This window comes from Hippocampus zosterae, chromosome 4, assembly GCF_025434085.1.
Source record: "Hippocampus zosterae strain Florida chromosome 4, ASM2543408v3, whole genome shotgun sequence".
NCBI lineage: Eukaryota > Metazoa > Chordata > Actinopteri > Syngnathiformes > Syngnathidae > Hippocampus > Hippocampus zosterae.
In genome coordinates, this window is record NC_067454.1 from 27,886,235 (window position 1) to 27,902,370 (window position 16,136).

Here is a 16,136-nt window from a genome sequence, read left to right on the forward strand (position 1 = left end):
TCCTGCTTCAGTTACAGCTGAAGTTTGAATAGTCGTCCTCATAAGGCTGTTCATATTTTGACATCATGAGACAGAGACAACACCTAACAATGGATCACCAGTACCTTGCCATTGTGATGCTTCAAACAGGATGTTCTCAGACAGGAATTGGCCACTGAACTTAAGAGTGTCACAGAGTGTCATCAGCAGGTTGCAACAGATACAGAGAGGCTGGAATAGTCACAGAAAGATGTGGAAGTGGACATTCTTTGGGCACATCCCATGCTGATGACCACTACATTGTGAACTTCGTGCCCTGAGAAAGCGAATGATGAATGCCACTCAACTCCAGCCACGTTTAACGGAGATGACAGGCACCCAAGTCAGACCATTTGAAACCGTTAACATCATCGTGGTCTGGTGCTAGACGACCTGCAAGGGTACCTGACCTCACCACCGGGTACAGGGATCATCGTCTTGCATGGGACAGGGAGCATTTACGCTGCACAAGGGAGCAGTGGGCCTCAGTGCTGTTCTCTGATGAAAGACAATTCACGATATGCAGAAATGATGGGCGCCAAAAATGTTGGAGACATCAAGGAGAGCACTGTGCATCAGCCACTGTTGTCACCAGACAAGGTTTTGGTGGTGGCAGTGTTACAGTGTGGGCAGGTGTGTCTAGTCGGTGCAGAACTGCCCTGCGCCTTGTGATAAGCCAATACTACCTAAATAACATTATAAATCCAGTGATTGGGCCCCTACATGAACAACACGGGCCTTATTTCATCTTCATGGACGACAATACTCCAGCTCATCAAGGTAGCGTCATCAGGGATCGGCTGTTGGAAACTGGTGTACCTCAAATGGAATGGCCTGCATTTTCACCAGACCTGAATCGTGTTGAAAACCGGTGTGGTCAGATGACTCGCAGGGTCGAGGCTTGAAACTCTGCACTCCAGAACCTCATATATACCTAAGTGAGTTGTGCACACAGAGGAAGAGACAGAGACACGGAGAACATTTGTCACATGCAAAATATTCCACGATAAAGTAAACTGAACTGCAATTATCGAAAGACTGTTTGAACTTCCTTCTTCTTTTAATGAAAAAAATACATGTAAAACCGAGTGTATAATATTAATTGGCAAAGACGAAAACAAAGAACGCTATAATCTGAGTTAGTTTTAAAAAAATGGAAAATGTAGTTAGTTGGATTGGGGGGATGCTTTTTTATAGCATTTTCATTAAAATTTTATTTCGATGATAAATTTATTTTTCAATTTTAGTTCGTTATTCCGTTCGTCTTCTGAATGATAACCTCGGTCCAGCGCCAGGATCACGACCAAACAGGATATCCGGTCAAACCGGAAAACGAAGATGTCTTCATTCTTCAGGTTAGACCCTTTTCTTCCAAACAATGTAAATCAGAATAAGACATTCACTTCGTAATAACAATGATGGGGAAGCAGATAAATATGGAAGTTGTGCTTCCGTGAGTAGCTAAGAGGTGTTTGTTAATAAACGAGTGTCACGAACGGCTAAGTAAATGCGCTAGCTCCAAAGTCGACTTCCGAACCACCTGTCACCACAATAGCCTTCTGAATGGGCCTTAGTTAGAGTTCCAAGCCTCAAGGCAGTTTCCACCTATTTTAACTAGAGGGGTTATTTTGCGTCAAGAGCCCGAACACGGAGCGAGGATGAATGGATTTTCTTTGAGCGAAATATGCTGGCTCTTCTGTTGTCCGCCCTGTCCCAGTCGCATCGCTGCAAAACTAGCTTTCCTTCCACCGGAGCCCACCTACTCCGTCCATACCGATGCTAACGGTGCCTCGAGCTTGCATTTAACCGAACGAGCAGACTGTCAGTACTCCCAGCGTGAACTCGACGCGGTGGAGGTATTCAGCACCAGAAGTACTCGGGGCAACAGGGTGCAAACGATGTTTGTGAGATGCGCGCCCAACAGCCGGTACACGTTACTATTTTCCCATGGAAACGCCGTGGACTTGGGACAGATGTGCAGTTTTTACATCGGCTTGGGCTCAAGAATCAACTGCAACGTGTTTTCCTACGACTACTCGGGCTATGGAGTTAGCACTGGCAAGCCTTCTGAGAAGAACATGTATGCTGATATCGACGCGGCCTGGCAAGTCCTAAGGAACAAGTGAGTTGGAACCATGCAAGTGAATTCATGCAGTAATCAATTTGTGACCGTAAGACATTTTTGAAATTCACAATGCAGCTCCCTACCTCCTTTTTAATTATAGGTAGAATTTGACACCAAGTAACCACAAGAGTGATTACAGTATGAATTGCAAGTACTGATGCAAATCGGTGTAACTCATTCAACCAATTCATTAGAGGCAAATGGACATGCTCACTCACCAGTCACAACACGAAATCGAGTGCATAGTGTAATGGGAATCATTACTTAAGACAATCCATAAATTTAGCCTTGCGGGTGAATAATATTGCTCACTTTTGATTGACACAATCAGTCTTGTAAAAAAAAAAAAGCAGGTGGATTTTTTTTTTTAATCGCACTTTGTATTTATTGCAAGCCTGTACATGTAGGGGGTGGGTTAGCACTGCATGGGCACCTGCTCCTTCATGCCCAGAGTGCCCTTTGTTTTGTTTTGTTTTTTCTTTCATGTGCTTGTGTGAGAAACTCTTTTACAGTGATTAAAACAATTACCGTATTTTCACGACTATTCGACGCATCTTACTAATGGCCGCAGTCTCATTAATGGGTGACATTTCTGTATTTTACACATACACAGGACGCATCGTACTAATGGCCGCAGTTTTACAGTGGTAAAACATACGCCAGCTTAAACATGCGGCATGCATGCGCGCACTCTAACACGTTAGCTTGAAGCATACGGTAGCATGCCAAGACATACAGATAAGATAAAAACACGTTTTTAAAAAGGCAACGAAAGCAGAACTGAGTTCGGGTGTATTTTATTTAGCCATCGTACAATGTTCTCACGTTTTTCGATCAATCATCACCCAGAAATCCATCAAAGTCCTCATCCTCTGTATCAGAAGCAGAGGACTGCACATCTCAGTTGTCATTGAATGCATCACATGCTAGTGTGAGTTGCTACGCATTGCCGAGCGGAAAGAAGGAGTAGCAACAGCAAAGTCAACATTTCTCTCGTGTGAAGCTTTCCCACATTTGAAAGTAAAGAACAGAGCAAAACATGGTGGCAGCGCGTGTGTGTGTAGAAAGAATTGAACAATTGTGCAAGTACCGTAATCCATCAAAAACGCCGCGTTCCCTCTCGTTGTTGCGTATTGTGGCGTAACTCGCCAAGTGCTGCCTCTCACTCTTTGTAAAGTTGTGTTTGCCACCGATCATCCATTGTTCCCATGCCATTCGCAACTTTACTTTGAACGCCCGGTTGATGCCAATGTCCAGCGGTTGGAGTTATTTAGTCAACCCTCCGGGAATAACGGCAAGCTCAGAGTTCATTTGCTTGACTTGTTTTTTTCACCGCTGCTGTGAGATGGGCACGCATGCCAAAAGCATAACCGGTGGCTTTAAGTTTGAACTGAGCTTCGTAGGCGTGTCTTTTTGTCGAATTTATTTTCAGGGGTTCTTAGAAACCAAAACCGGAGTTGTTTTGCAACAATGCACATTGCCACACTCTATACAAGTGTTGGTACTGGCTTGAGGCGTCCCTCTAGCGTCCACTTACACGCCCACCCTTCACCATTGGCGGACTAGCTTGCCTGTCCTCTCTCTCTCTCTCTCTCTCTCTCTGTCTCTGTCTCTGTCTCTGTCTCTGTCTCTGTCTCTGTCTCTCTCTCTCTCTCTCTCTCTCTCTCTCTCTCTCTCTCTCTCTCTCTCTCTCTCTCTCTCTCCCTCTCCATATATGTATATATACACGCCCACCCTTCCCTGATTGGCCGACTTCTTTCCCTGCCTGGCCACAGTCACTTCCGCCTTTTCTCTATATAAACAGCGTGTCGGCTGTCAGTCAGATTTTGGAACTCAGCGCATATAAAGGACGCTCCGCACCATAAGGCGTCCTGTCCATTTTGGAGAAAATTTAAGACTTTTAATGGCGCCTTATAGTCGTGAAAATACGGTAAATTTGGACATCTCATAACGCATTTGCAAGCTACTCCTGAATGTATCACAATTTAGTCACCTCCAAAAGTATTGGAACGACTTTGTTTCTGTGGTATACTGAAGACATTTAGTTTTCAGATCAAGTGATGAATATGAGACAAAAGTCGAGAATTTATTTCATGGTATATAAAACTAGCCATAACTAAATTTTACCTCCTGAAGAGGAAACTCGAGGGAGAACCCCCCAAGACACAAACACGAACTGAAAGAGACTGCAGCAAAGGCCAGGAAAAGCATTCGAAATGAAGAATGCACGGTCAGGTCAAGTCAATGGATTGTAGGTCGTTGATGCACTTATTGCAGGTTTGCGTTCACGTCACCAAATATAAAATCATTTAAACTTCATTTAATAACGTCTGTTCCAATACATAGGCTCGCCTAAAAAGCCCAGTGTGGCTTCAAATGAATGATGCTCTGTCCTGAGTTTGTTAACACCCCCAGAAGTAAATACCATGAAATAAAAGCCAGAATTCTCTACTTTTGTCGAATATTCATGCCTTACTCTACAGCAAAAATAAATGATTTGACCTTGCTACTTTTGGAGGGGACTATTTGTGAGCTATCTCATACATACACATACGCAGCAGGTGTTTTGACATAATGTTCAACAAACAAGCCATGTAAGGTGAGTCAAACATGTTGATAATGTCATGAATTTATGACAAAATGCTTGGAACATTAAAGGATAATGTGAAATAAGATGGTCATTATTGTGAAAAGCCCACTCGCAGGGAGATGTCGGAATTTGTGCACTCGCGGGTCAAAAGTGAACAGTGTTTTGATCAAATTTTTATGTACTCTGGTACTAGTTCTGACGAACACTGTCAGAGAAGTTTTCATCTCACAATGTATTCATTCATTAATTTGGTTGTGTATGCAGATTTGTTAAGTTTCGAAAAAATGTGCCTCAAATTTATTTTAAAAAAAAATTTTTTGGGCCGAGAAAAAAACAATTTTTGGCAGTGCGGTGCAGTTTGCTTAGGATGAATATAAAAACACGAACACAATGAATGGCAGTCTTTGAAATGCTTGAGGGTCGCATCACTGCACCTTTTTCGATTGTCTGCTGCCCAACCTGTCTTAATGATATTAGCTTCCTTATTAATGTTGTTTTCCAATGTTGGAAACTGTGGGGAGCGGCATGGTGGCCACCTGGTTCGCACATCCGTCTCACAGTGCAGAGGTGACGGGTTCGATTCTGACTCCGGCCTTCCTGTGTGGAGTTTCCATGTTCTCCCCGTGCCTGCGTGGGTTTCCTCCCACATTCCAAAAACATGCATTGCAGGCTGATTGAACACTCCAAATTGTCCCTAGGTGTGCTTGTGAGAGCGAATGCCTGTTTGTCAATGTGTGCCCTGTGATTGGCTGGCAACCTGTTTGGAGTGTACTGCCCAAAGACAGCTGGGATAAGCTCCAGTACGTCCGCAACCCTCGTTAGGATAAGCGGATTGGTAAATGGATGGATGGATGGAAACTGTGGGTATACGACATACTGTAGTCATTGTTTTCCATCTGCCACGTACATCCAGGTTTTATTCTGTAAGGTCATTTTCATTTGGCTCTGGTTAAAATTGTGCATTTTGTTTTTCAACAATACTGAAGATAGCAATATGGGCCCAAAACATTTCTTGCTTCAGTTTTGGTGAAGTTATGATGTGTTCTTGTCAAGTTTGTCCTTGACAACACCATTGAGTTTGAGTCGAAGTGGTTGTAGTGTGGAATAGGAGGACAGGGCTGGGAGTTGGATGACGGTCATTGTTTTATGATTTGATTCATGACGGAAAAACACTTAGTGACAAGAGACTGTTAAAATTTTTGAAATAGTTGTCGGTATGATGCATTGCAGCTCTTCACTGTAAACCAGAGGTTCTTAACCTGGGTTTGATCGAACCCAAGGGGTTCGGTGAATCAGTCTCAGGAATTCGACAGAGCCTCTCTCATGAAGGTTAAGCTACACTCGACTCAATGCGTCAATTAGTTCTGACATGCCCGCTTTCCCATCACTGGCTGGTTCATTTTGTGCACAATTTAAAAAAATGTACTTTATACTAATACTAATTGTGTTCCTCCAACACATCTGATTAAAATGAGCAGCTCCAGACTTGGCCCCACCACTGAAATCGAGTTAAATAAACAGACAGGTTTTAGTTTTACTGTGCACTTTTGCACAATGTTTCTATCCATTTTTATTCCAGCCATTATCCAAACCGCTTATCCTCACGAGGGTCGCGGGCGTGCCGCAGCCTATCCTAACTGACTTCAGCCAATTGGCGGGTTCCACCCTGAACTATGGTTGCCAGGGCTAACATTTTTATTTTCTAAATGATTTCAATCTTTTGAGATTACTGAAAGAAATGCCAGCCAGGTGAAATAATTAGTTTGCCATCTAAACCTAATTTCACAAACATTACTGAAGGAGGTTGTCCCACATTCTTGCTGCTGGAGGCTGTAAATTTCCCCATTGTGGGACGAATAAAGGATATCTTATATCTTATTATTTAGCAAGTCACAGTTTTTGAGAGGATAATTAGGGGGAAGCTCAAATTGCTCAGTGCTGCTCAAAATGAATGAAAACACTTGACATTTGAAGAAAATAATTTGGAACAAATGTCTGGAAAATGACTGGCTAAGCCTATTTCTTTGTCACTGCTGTGATGTACAAAAATAAGATAAGATATCCTTTATTCGTCCCACACTGGGGAAATTTACAATATACAATATTGTGCTTTCTTTTTTTTTCCAATGTCATGAGTTTTTGTTCCCCGATTGTGTGAAGTTTTTATACAGGGTTGTCACCTTTTTATTTCGCCAACCTCCTCACAATATTGTTATAATTATCAAATTGTGAGGTTCATAACGTGATATTGTGACTTTTGAACTCATAGCTTTGCTGATTAGTTATACTTTTGGAATACAGTGCACTCCGCTTAATAGAACACCGGTTAATAGAGTAATCCGCTTAATAGAGCAAAAGGCTCTGGAACAGATTTGCCTAATGCAATTTCCTATAAAGATACTCCGCTTAGTAGAACAGATCTCCGCTTAATAGAAAAGGCCGTAAGCAATGAACATTGTAAACTAGTGGTTTTCGAAGTGTAGCTATCGCGATACTGTACCACTATCGCGAGAAAACGCGGTAGTTCTAGCCGTATACAGTAACAGGTAGCACGCGTCACTCCACACATAGACACACGCACGTCACAATGGCTTCAACTTCATTCAAGAGACGAGAGAGAGACGAAGTGTAGCTATCGCGATACTGTACCACTATCGCGAGAAAACGCGGTAGTTCTAGCCGTATACAGTAACAGGTAGCACGTGTCACTCCACACATAGACACACGCACGTCACAATGGCTTCAACTTCATTCAAGAGACGAGGGCTATCACCTGCGGATAAGAAGGACATACTCAGACGATACGATGCATTGCCGGATTCTCAGAAGGTACGCCCGCGGTTTCCAGGACTTCCCTCTTCTCCAGCGCATTGAGCGGGAAGTCAACCGCAAAATTACGGACTCCTGTTTCCAGACAAAAGTAACGAAATTTATCTCGTGATTTGAGATGTTTGCCTGAAGTTGATTAAAGTTGTTGTTTGATTAAAGATATGGACGTCCACAGTCGAAATATCTCTTCTAACTCGTCAGCAGGGGGTTTTCTGCGTGCATAACTTGGTCGTCGACGTGTCTGAAGGTGTACCTAATAAAGTGTCTCCGGTTAATAGAAACCCCGCTTAGTAGAACAGAAGCGCTTCGGCCCAATGGTGTTCTATTAAGCGGAGTGCACTGTATTCCCAAATATCTTCCACAAAACGCCTGTGGTAGAAGTCAGTCAACAGTGAAATTGATTAAAACACTGCAGTTGATCAGACACTCAGGGAATATGCTTGCGTGCTCAGCACAGTGGTTTTTGAATAAATAAGATTGCAGACCGTTTAGAGTGCAACATAAGATTCCGTGGGTGGCTATAAGCTTCCTTGGAGCTGCTCTCATGCACGGGGATGATATTTCGTCTGAAAATTGGTTTTAACTTATTGGCGCTTGATATCCTGATATACATGTATGGACAAAATCATTGGTACCGCTCTGTTAACCCTTTCTTGCACCAGTAATGATAACCTGTCATCTGATAACATGTTAAGCTGTCCACTGTAGTAGGTGCTGTCCCTTGGGCACAAGATCCAAACCGTTTGTAACAAGTGAAAACGGACCAGCCACATGATGTAGTGGACAACCATTCACTTTTCTGGAACGAGAATATCTTGACACAAGATACCAACTTGAACTACGAGAATAACAGCATGAGCAGTGAAGTAACGGTGGAAATTATTCCAGCTGAGCATGGCACCTTTTTCACTTCTGGTATGTATCAAGTGATTAAGTCTGCAAACATTCATCAGAGAATGCTTCGCAGAACTGCGCTGCACAAATAGTTACTGAACCAAAACCATCCAACAAATGCAAGAAACTGTTTTCACAATGAACATTCCTCAGTGGCTTAGTCAATCAACTTTTCGGAAGTAGTAATGGAGTGCGATGTGTTTTCATGAAATCAGTACAAATAGGCGTTATTCATCATAGTTTTGATTCTTTGTCTGGTGAAAAACGCATGAGGGAACATAAAGAATGCCGGTAGGCAGTTAGAAATCTACTTAGGCACACCGAAACCTGAAATCACCACACAGAAGATGGGGTGAGGATCATTCATTCGCAAATGCAGAACAGGTTTCAGGACGTTGTTCTATTCACACTGTATTGGCACAGCACTGAACACAAACTGTGAGTCGAAAAATAAAGAAAGTGTTTTGTTTTTTTTCGCATAAATGTAGCTTACAAGTACACACACCGAGCAAAAATATCAGCGCTACACCATTCACAGGCTCTTATTTTTCACGAGCTCAATTATTTCTAATATTTTCGCCATACACAAAAGGCCATTTCCCCTCACACATTTTTCACAAAGCTGTGGAAATCTGTGTTCCCACCTGACAGGTTTGGCATATCAAGCCACTGATGAGACAGCATGAAAATCGCACAGGTGTGCCTTTGGCTGGACCCAATAAAAGGTGACTCAAAGCCAAAGAAGTTTTGAATGCACATGCACGTCCATTAGATGGACATCTTGCCTTTGAGTTTAATGTTCATTTCTCTGCCTTTATCCAGCTCAGCATTTCAAACAGTTTGGCCGCATGTCCAGCCTCACAACCGCAGACCACAATAAAGCAAAAAAATGCACATTTCCAAGTGGTCTTTTATACCTGTGCAATAATCACGATGTCTAACTGGCATCTTGATCTATGCCTTAGCTGTTAGTTTGGATGGATAATCGCGACAAAGGAGAAATGCTCACTCAACACAGATTGAGACAGTTTTTTGAACAATGTTTGAATTAATTGAACTTTTGTGTGCGTAGAAACAGTTGGAGATCTTTTGAGTCCTGCTGTGAAAAAGTGGGAGCAAACGCAAAAGTGTAATTTTTCCTCAGTATGGGTTGGTAATAATTGCCTGCGCTTTGGGCCCTAAGTTGACTCCACAACACCTAGTATGTTAAAATGTTGTAACTTTGTCTGTCAGTGAGCTTTTCACAATCATGAACAACTCACTTCACCTCACGTGATGCCTGAATATTACTAATTCCTCTCTCCGCTTTATCAGAGTGTAACTGTTTGACTCAACTTACAGAGCTTGTTTGTTGAACATGAACTCTAATTGTGTACTTTATGTCCAAACACGCTCGGTGTGTTTCACAGCTTCTGCGCGTGCCATCGTGAATGATGGGTTCAGGAGCAGTTCGGAAATTCCCGTGGCATGTTAAAACGGAACTTTATTGTTTAATTGGCAGCGTGTATGTGAGCTAACTTAGAAGGCGGATGTAAAAGGGGTTAAAACTGCCTGATTTGTCTGTGTTTTTATGGATGGTGCTTCTGACCGGTTTGCTTCTCTGCCCTCTCTCATCCGCACACTTGCTGTTGACGATCTTAACCCTTTCTTTTTGTAAGGGGGAGGGGGTGAGTTACATTGTCACCATTATATGGCCACTGACAGGTTATCACAAACAAGCACATGCAAAAATATATATATATACCGTATTTTCACGACTATTCGACGCACCGTACTAATGGCCGCAGTCTCATTAATGGGTGACATTTCTGTATTTTACACATACACAGGACGCACCGTACTAATGGCCGCAGTTTTACAGTGGTAAAACATACGCCAGCTTAAACATACGGCATGCATGCGCACACTCTAACACGTTAGCTTGAAGCATACCGTAGCATGCCAAGACATACAGATAAGCTAAAAACACGTTTTTAAAAAGGCAACGAAAGCAGAACTGAGTTCAGGTGTATTTTTATTTAGCCATCGTACAATGTTCTCACGTTTTTCGATCAATCATCACCCAGAAATCCATCAAAGTCCTCATCCTCTGTATCAGAAGCAGAGGACTGCACATCTCAGTTGTCATTGAATGCATCACATGCTAGTGTGAGTTGCTACGCATTGCCGAGCGGAAAGAAGGAGTAGCAACAGCAAAGTCAACATTTCTCTCGTGTGAAGCTTTCCCACATTTGAAAGTAAAGAACAGAGCGAAACATGCTGGCAGCGCGTGTGTGTGTAGAAAGAATTGAACAATTGTGCAAGTACCGTAATCCATCAAAAACGCTGTGTTCCCTCTCGTTGTTGCGTATTGTGGCGTAACTCGCCCAGCGCTGCCTCTCACTCTTTGTAAAGTTGTGTTTGCCACCGATCATCCATTGTTCCCATGCCGTTCGCAACTTTACTTTGAACGCCCGGTTGATGCCAATGTCCAGCGGTTGGAGTTCTTTAGTCAAGCCTCCGGGAATAACAGCAAGCTCAGAGTTCATTTGCTTGACTTGTTTTTTCACCGCTGCTGTGAGATGGGCACGCATGCCAAAAGCATAACCGGTGGCTTTAAGTTTGAACTGAGCTTCTTAGGCGTGTCTTTTTGTCGAATTTATTTTCAGGGGTTCTTAGAAACCAAAACCGGAGTTGTTTTGCAACAATGCACATTGCCACACTCTATACAAGTGTTGGTACTGGCTTGAGGCGTCCCTCTAGCGTCCACTTACACGCCCACCCTTCACCATTGGCGGACTAGCTTGCCTGTCCTCTCTCTCCCTCTCCCTCTCCATATATGTATATATACACGCCCACCCTTCCCTGATTGGCCGACTTCTTTCCCGCATGCCTGGCCAGTCACTTCCGCCTTTTCTCTATATAAACAGCGTGTTGGCTGTCAGTCAGATTTTGGAACTCAGCGCGTATAAAGGACGCTCCGCACCATAAGGCGTCCTGTCCATTTTGGAGAAAATTTAAGACTTTTAATGGCGCCTTACAGTCGTGAAAATACGGTAATAAATAGAGGGCTGGCGGGGGGTGGGGGGGGGGGGGCTGGCATGGCATGGCAGAAAGGCACACTTAAGCGATTGTGCCTTGCTCTCACATTCTCGGCACACAGCAAACGTGTGAAGCGCTTTAAAATAAAAAAAATTAAAAGTGAACCTGAGATTTATTTACATTTTGTGCTTTCATCTTCTCATTTCAAGAAATGGAAATGTTTATTTGGCACGTGGTGGATGGAACAGGAAAGACGAGTAAGAAAATCAAAGTAAAATAAACTAAATACAACATAAGAGTGAGTTTGTACAAAGGAAATCACTGCCACTCCCACTGCCTGAGTGGGAGAGCTGACACAGGACGGCAAGGATGCAATTTTGTGGCATGTTAAGTAAAGAAACATCACTATCGTAGCTCACTTTTTTAAAAATGCCACTCCAGATAAGATTCTTTGACAGTGCCATCGGTGACCCTTGCGGTTGATTGACCAACCACAATCAACTGGTTGGGCATTTCTGCTCTAACAAGAGGGGGGGGGGGAGTATGACGGCTGGAAATGTGCAACATTGGGCCAAAGTGGACATTCAAACATTCATAGCTTCACTTCTTGTACATTTTAGAGCATAGATTGCAACCAGTCCTGTTTATTTATCTTTTTAATCTTATTTTACTCGTGCCTTCTGATTTTCTTAGCCGTAGGTAAAATGTACCAGCAGAGGGGTCAGTTAAATCTCGGTGGGGCCGCGAGGCAGGCGTTTGTTTTTGTTTTGTTTTGTCCCCCCCCCGTCCCGTACTCATGCATGACAACTTAAAAATATCAAATGTTGAACTCGCTCTGAAACAAAACAATACTTCCCCAATAACCTTAACGAGTTGTTAAAGTTAGACATTTTAAATTTCATGGCGACACGAAAAGCTAGTTGAAACTGTTGGCAAAAGTCTGTGACCATTTGCCACCTTGAAGAAACTGACAAAAAATGAACATTTGGTTTGTGTGCAAACACTCACTGAGTGAGATACTGGCCGAAGGCAACTTGATTTGGTCAGTCTTGTACAGTATTCAAGTACTTATGAGTTAAGATTCACAAAACCATGCGACTTTATATTGTGATGAGATTTAACCGAATGTTGTTAGTATCTGGTTTGTCAACACAGGTACGGGGTAACACCAGAGAACATCATCCTCTACGGGCAGAGTATCGGCACTGTGCCCACCATCGACCTGGCTGCTCGCCATGAATGCGCAGCCATCATCCTGCACTCGCCGCTCATGTCGGGGCTTCGAGTGGCTTTCCCCAACACGCGCAAAACTTACTGCTTCGATGCGTTCCCCAGGTGAGTCTCTTCCGCATGCTCATATGCACGTGCAAACGGCTCTCTCCGCCGAATTTGGTGTTTAGTCCGTAATTACAGCAACTCGCTGTAACGTCAAATTGTTTTACCATCTGCCGACGGTTTTAGTCGTGTTGCCCATGCAAGTGGCTGAGCATTGAAAATATTCAAGGGTGATTTGGTGGTGAATTAATAGGAAGTGCAAAAACTTGAATGTTGTACTCTGTCATTCAAGTAATTAGTTCAGACTGAATCGAGTGGACCATCGCTGATGCTATCCAAGTAGTGCACAAAAGGATAAGAGACGAATGACTTGTGAATCCTGAATCTCTGTCTCTCTGCTCTCCGTAGTATCGACAAGGTGTCCACGATGGCATCTCCAGTGCTTGTGATCCACGGTACAGAGGATGAAGTGATCGACTTCTCCCATGGCCTAGCGATGTACGAGCGCTGCCCGCGTGCCGTCGAGCCACTCTGGGTGGAGGGAGCAGGCCATAATGACATTGAACTCTATGCGCAATACCTGGAGAGACTCAAGCAGTTCATTTCTTTTGAGCTCTCCACATCCTGAGTGGGGGAAGCACACACAGGCCAGGGTTCAGTTCAACAGTCTTCTCGTGTGGCATGTATTTGGAGACACTCGAGGGATGGCATGAAAGTTGTGTTGAAAGTGCACCTGAAAGTGCAAGTCAACCGTCAACCGAGGCCAGGGTGACATGCTGTTCCGATGGCTATTGTATCGCCAAACTTGATGCTTTATCTGTATGGGTGGGCACAATTTGACAACTAGGCGTGGGCAAGCTGTTTGTCAATCTCCAACCATTTCCCACTCCAGCTCTAATTCTTTGCCTTGGTCTGAACACCGCTTGTCTATTTTGTCGAACTAAGAACTCGAGCGTGTCACATTGACTTATTCTTCTCACTTTATACTGTGATGACTGCCTACTGAGAGTCTCTGACATGTTCAAACTTTAGTCACCTTAAGTATCAATTCAAATGACTACATTTTGGTGGAGGGGGGGGGGGGTTCCTAGGTTTATTTTCAGGCTCAACAAACAAATGCACTTTTTATTGTGCATCTTCTTTTGGGAATCCGTGCCCTTTTACAAGCATTACGTTTTTCTTTTTTATCAGGAGTAGGGTTTTTTTTCTCGTTTTTTTTTTTTACCCATTTTCTAAATCAAAGTGATCTCCAACATATCAGAACTATTATAGCCGTGTTCTTTGTAGCCCTAATGGCCGCTAACCTCTGGTCTAAGTAGGTGCAGTACACATCAAAACTGGATGTGAACAAACAGGCAGTCATCACCACTGGAGCTGACATGATGTTGGAAAAAGATGGATGCCAGCCTCAACGAAATAACCAGAGATCATGTGCTGCTTAAGATTTACGGCTTGTGATAATGAAGACGGGAGGTAGTTTCCTGTTTTTTTTTTTTAATTATACTGGTACCTGCTTGTTACATCTCCCTTCACTGAACTGCAACATGTGATCCATGTCAAACATTTTTTTTTCTCTGTGTACCTCTTCTACTTTTTTGACACTCCAAGCTTTGCTCTCAGGCAGTTCTCAGACACCTTGCTGGACAGAAATGCTTTTGTTTGAGATGCACTCAGTCAAACACTGTGAAATCTGGGAAACGCAGTGAAATATTTGTAAGCTACGACACTGAGGATGGAAGTCTGTCCCACACTCCCATTGGGTAGACAGCAGTCCAGCTGTAACTCCCCTGAAAAAAATGTCGCTCGCTGAGCCCCTGTGGAATTTAGCTCTTTTCTTTTAGGATGAAACTCCAAAGACATGAAAGCGAAGCATTATGAGATAGCTTAGTCACTTCTCGTACTTATGGCCATTTTGTACCGGATAGCATGTCATCTTTTTCTCATTTTGTCTTAGCATAAGAAAAAATTAAAAACCAAAATCCTTCAAAACTAGGAATTTAAAATGATGTATTCCACAAACATTGTGAAGTATAATTTTTGAGAATGAGAGTGGTCGTGTTTGACGGATGCAAAGCAACTGTGATCATTTCATTGTGATTTTTTAAAAAAACATTTATTCTCATTGTATCTGATTGACTGGCCTTCTTTTTCTCTTTTAAATGGCTTGATTGCCCCAGTTAAGCTTTTGTAGCTGTTTTCATACTTAATGTTTCTATAATTAGTATTTTGAATGTTGCTAGATTGATATTCTATCAAGTATACATCTTTTGGACATCGTGCCGCCTAGTCTCACTGATCCTGGAATCACTTATGCTAGTATAAAGCAAATGACACTAGAAAGAGCAGGTTTTGGTAATATTAAACGTAATATGCCTTAATTGTTTTGAAATTGTGCAGAATAAAAGAAAATGTATGGTTGCATAAAAAATGATGTCATGATTTATTGAGTGTCATTTGGTTAAGGGATTTCGTATTATATCACCTTACCTTAGATCACTGAGATCAAACTCCAGGCCCGGGGGCCAGATCATTTTATGTGTCCCGTGAAAGCAAATGATGTGCATCAACTTCAGGTTTATTGCTAAAATACCAAAATTGCAAATGGACTTTTAAGAATGTCAAGCTATTACAAACATTTTTTGTTACCAGTACCATTTTTAAAATAAATATAAGATTTGAATAGTTTTTACTATCACCCGCTTTTAAAACTAGTTATTCACCGGTTTTGTTGTGTGACTGTAATATGAGGCAATCCTACATTTTATTTGGTTACAGTCATAATGGCCTTTCGAAGACGATCATAACTATGATGTGGCCCCTGACGAAAAAGAGTTTGACACACATGGATGGTTTTGAACTGTGTTTACCTGTGTCAAAGCCAGCAGCAATCCACATTGCTCAATTGTCAAGTAACATTTCTAATCTACCATCGATAGAACATAGTTAGCAGCATCAGGCATGCAATTAGGATGGGGAGGGGGTGGTGGAAGTCCACCAATAACAAAAATGCTCAACGTTTTTTGCCCCCCAGGCATTGTCGACACAATTGTACGCCACCCACACAGACATTTCTAGGCCACATAAGTCCATTGTACTTGGTCGAAACCACTCATGACTGAAATTTGAAACATGGTCCCTTTGCTCAGCTGGAAGGTAACTTGTTTTCTACCATCGCTAGTTATAATGGAGTTAATATAGTTAGCATCGCTAGCTGAAAAGTTCTTCACGGCAACGAGACGTGATGCTTACCTGCTGGGATACAGACCCGCGCACAGATTCACAACAACATACATACTGCATACACAACCCTAATTCACCGCCTTCTGCTGGCTCCCACATTCTCTCTGGGATGGAGAGCGCGCAGCAGATGCGCTAGCCTTGAAG

The 16,136-nt window shown here is 42.8% G+C and overlaps 1 protein-coding gene across 1 annotated transcript; it reads left to right on the top strand.

The window, feature by feature from the left end:
* Nucleotides 1-1,319: 1,319 nt before the first annotated feature.
* abhd17c (abhydrolase domain containing 17C, depalmitoylase) lies at nt 1,320-14,217 on the top strand. Its single transcript, XM_052064021.1, has 3 exons — nt 1,320-2,140; nt 12,633-12,812; nt 13,161-14,217. Exons 1-3 carry the CDS (start codon nt 1,677-1,679, stop codon nt 13,378-13,380), a joined length of 864 nt encoding a protein of 287 aa, XP_051919981.1. The 5' UTR covers nt 1,320-1,676; the 3' UTR covers nt 13,381-14,217.
* Nucleotides 14,218-16,136: the final 1,919 nt, after the last annotated feature.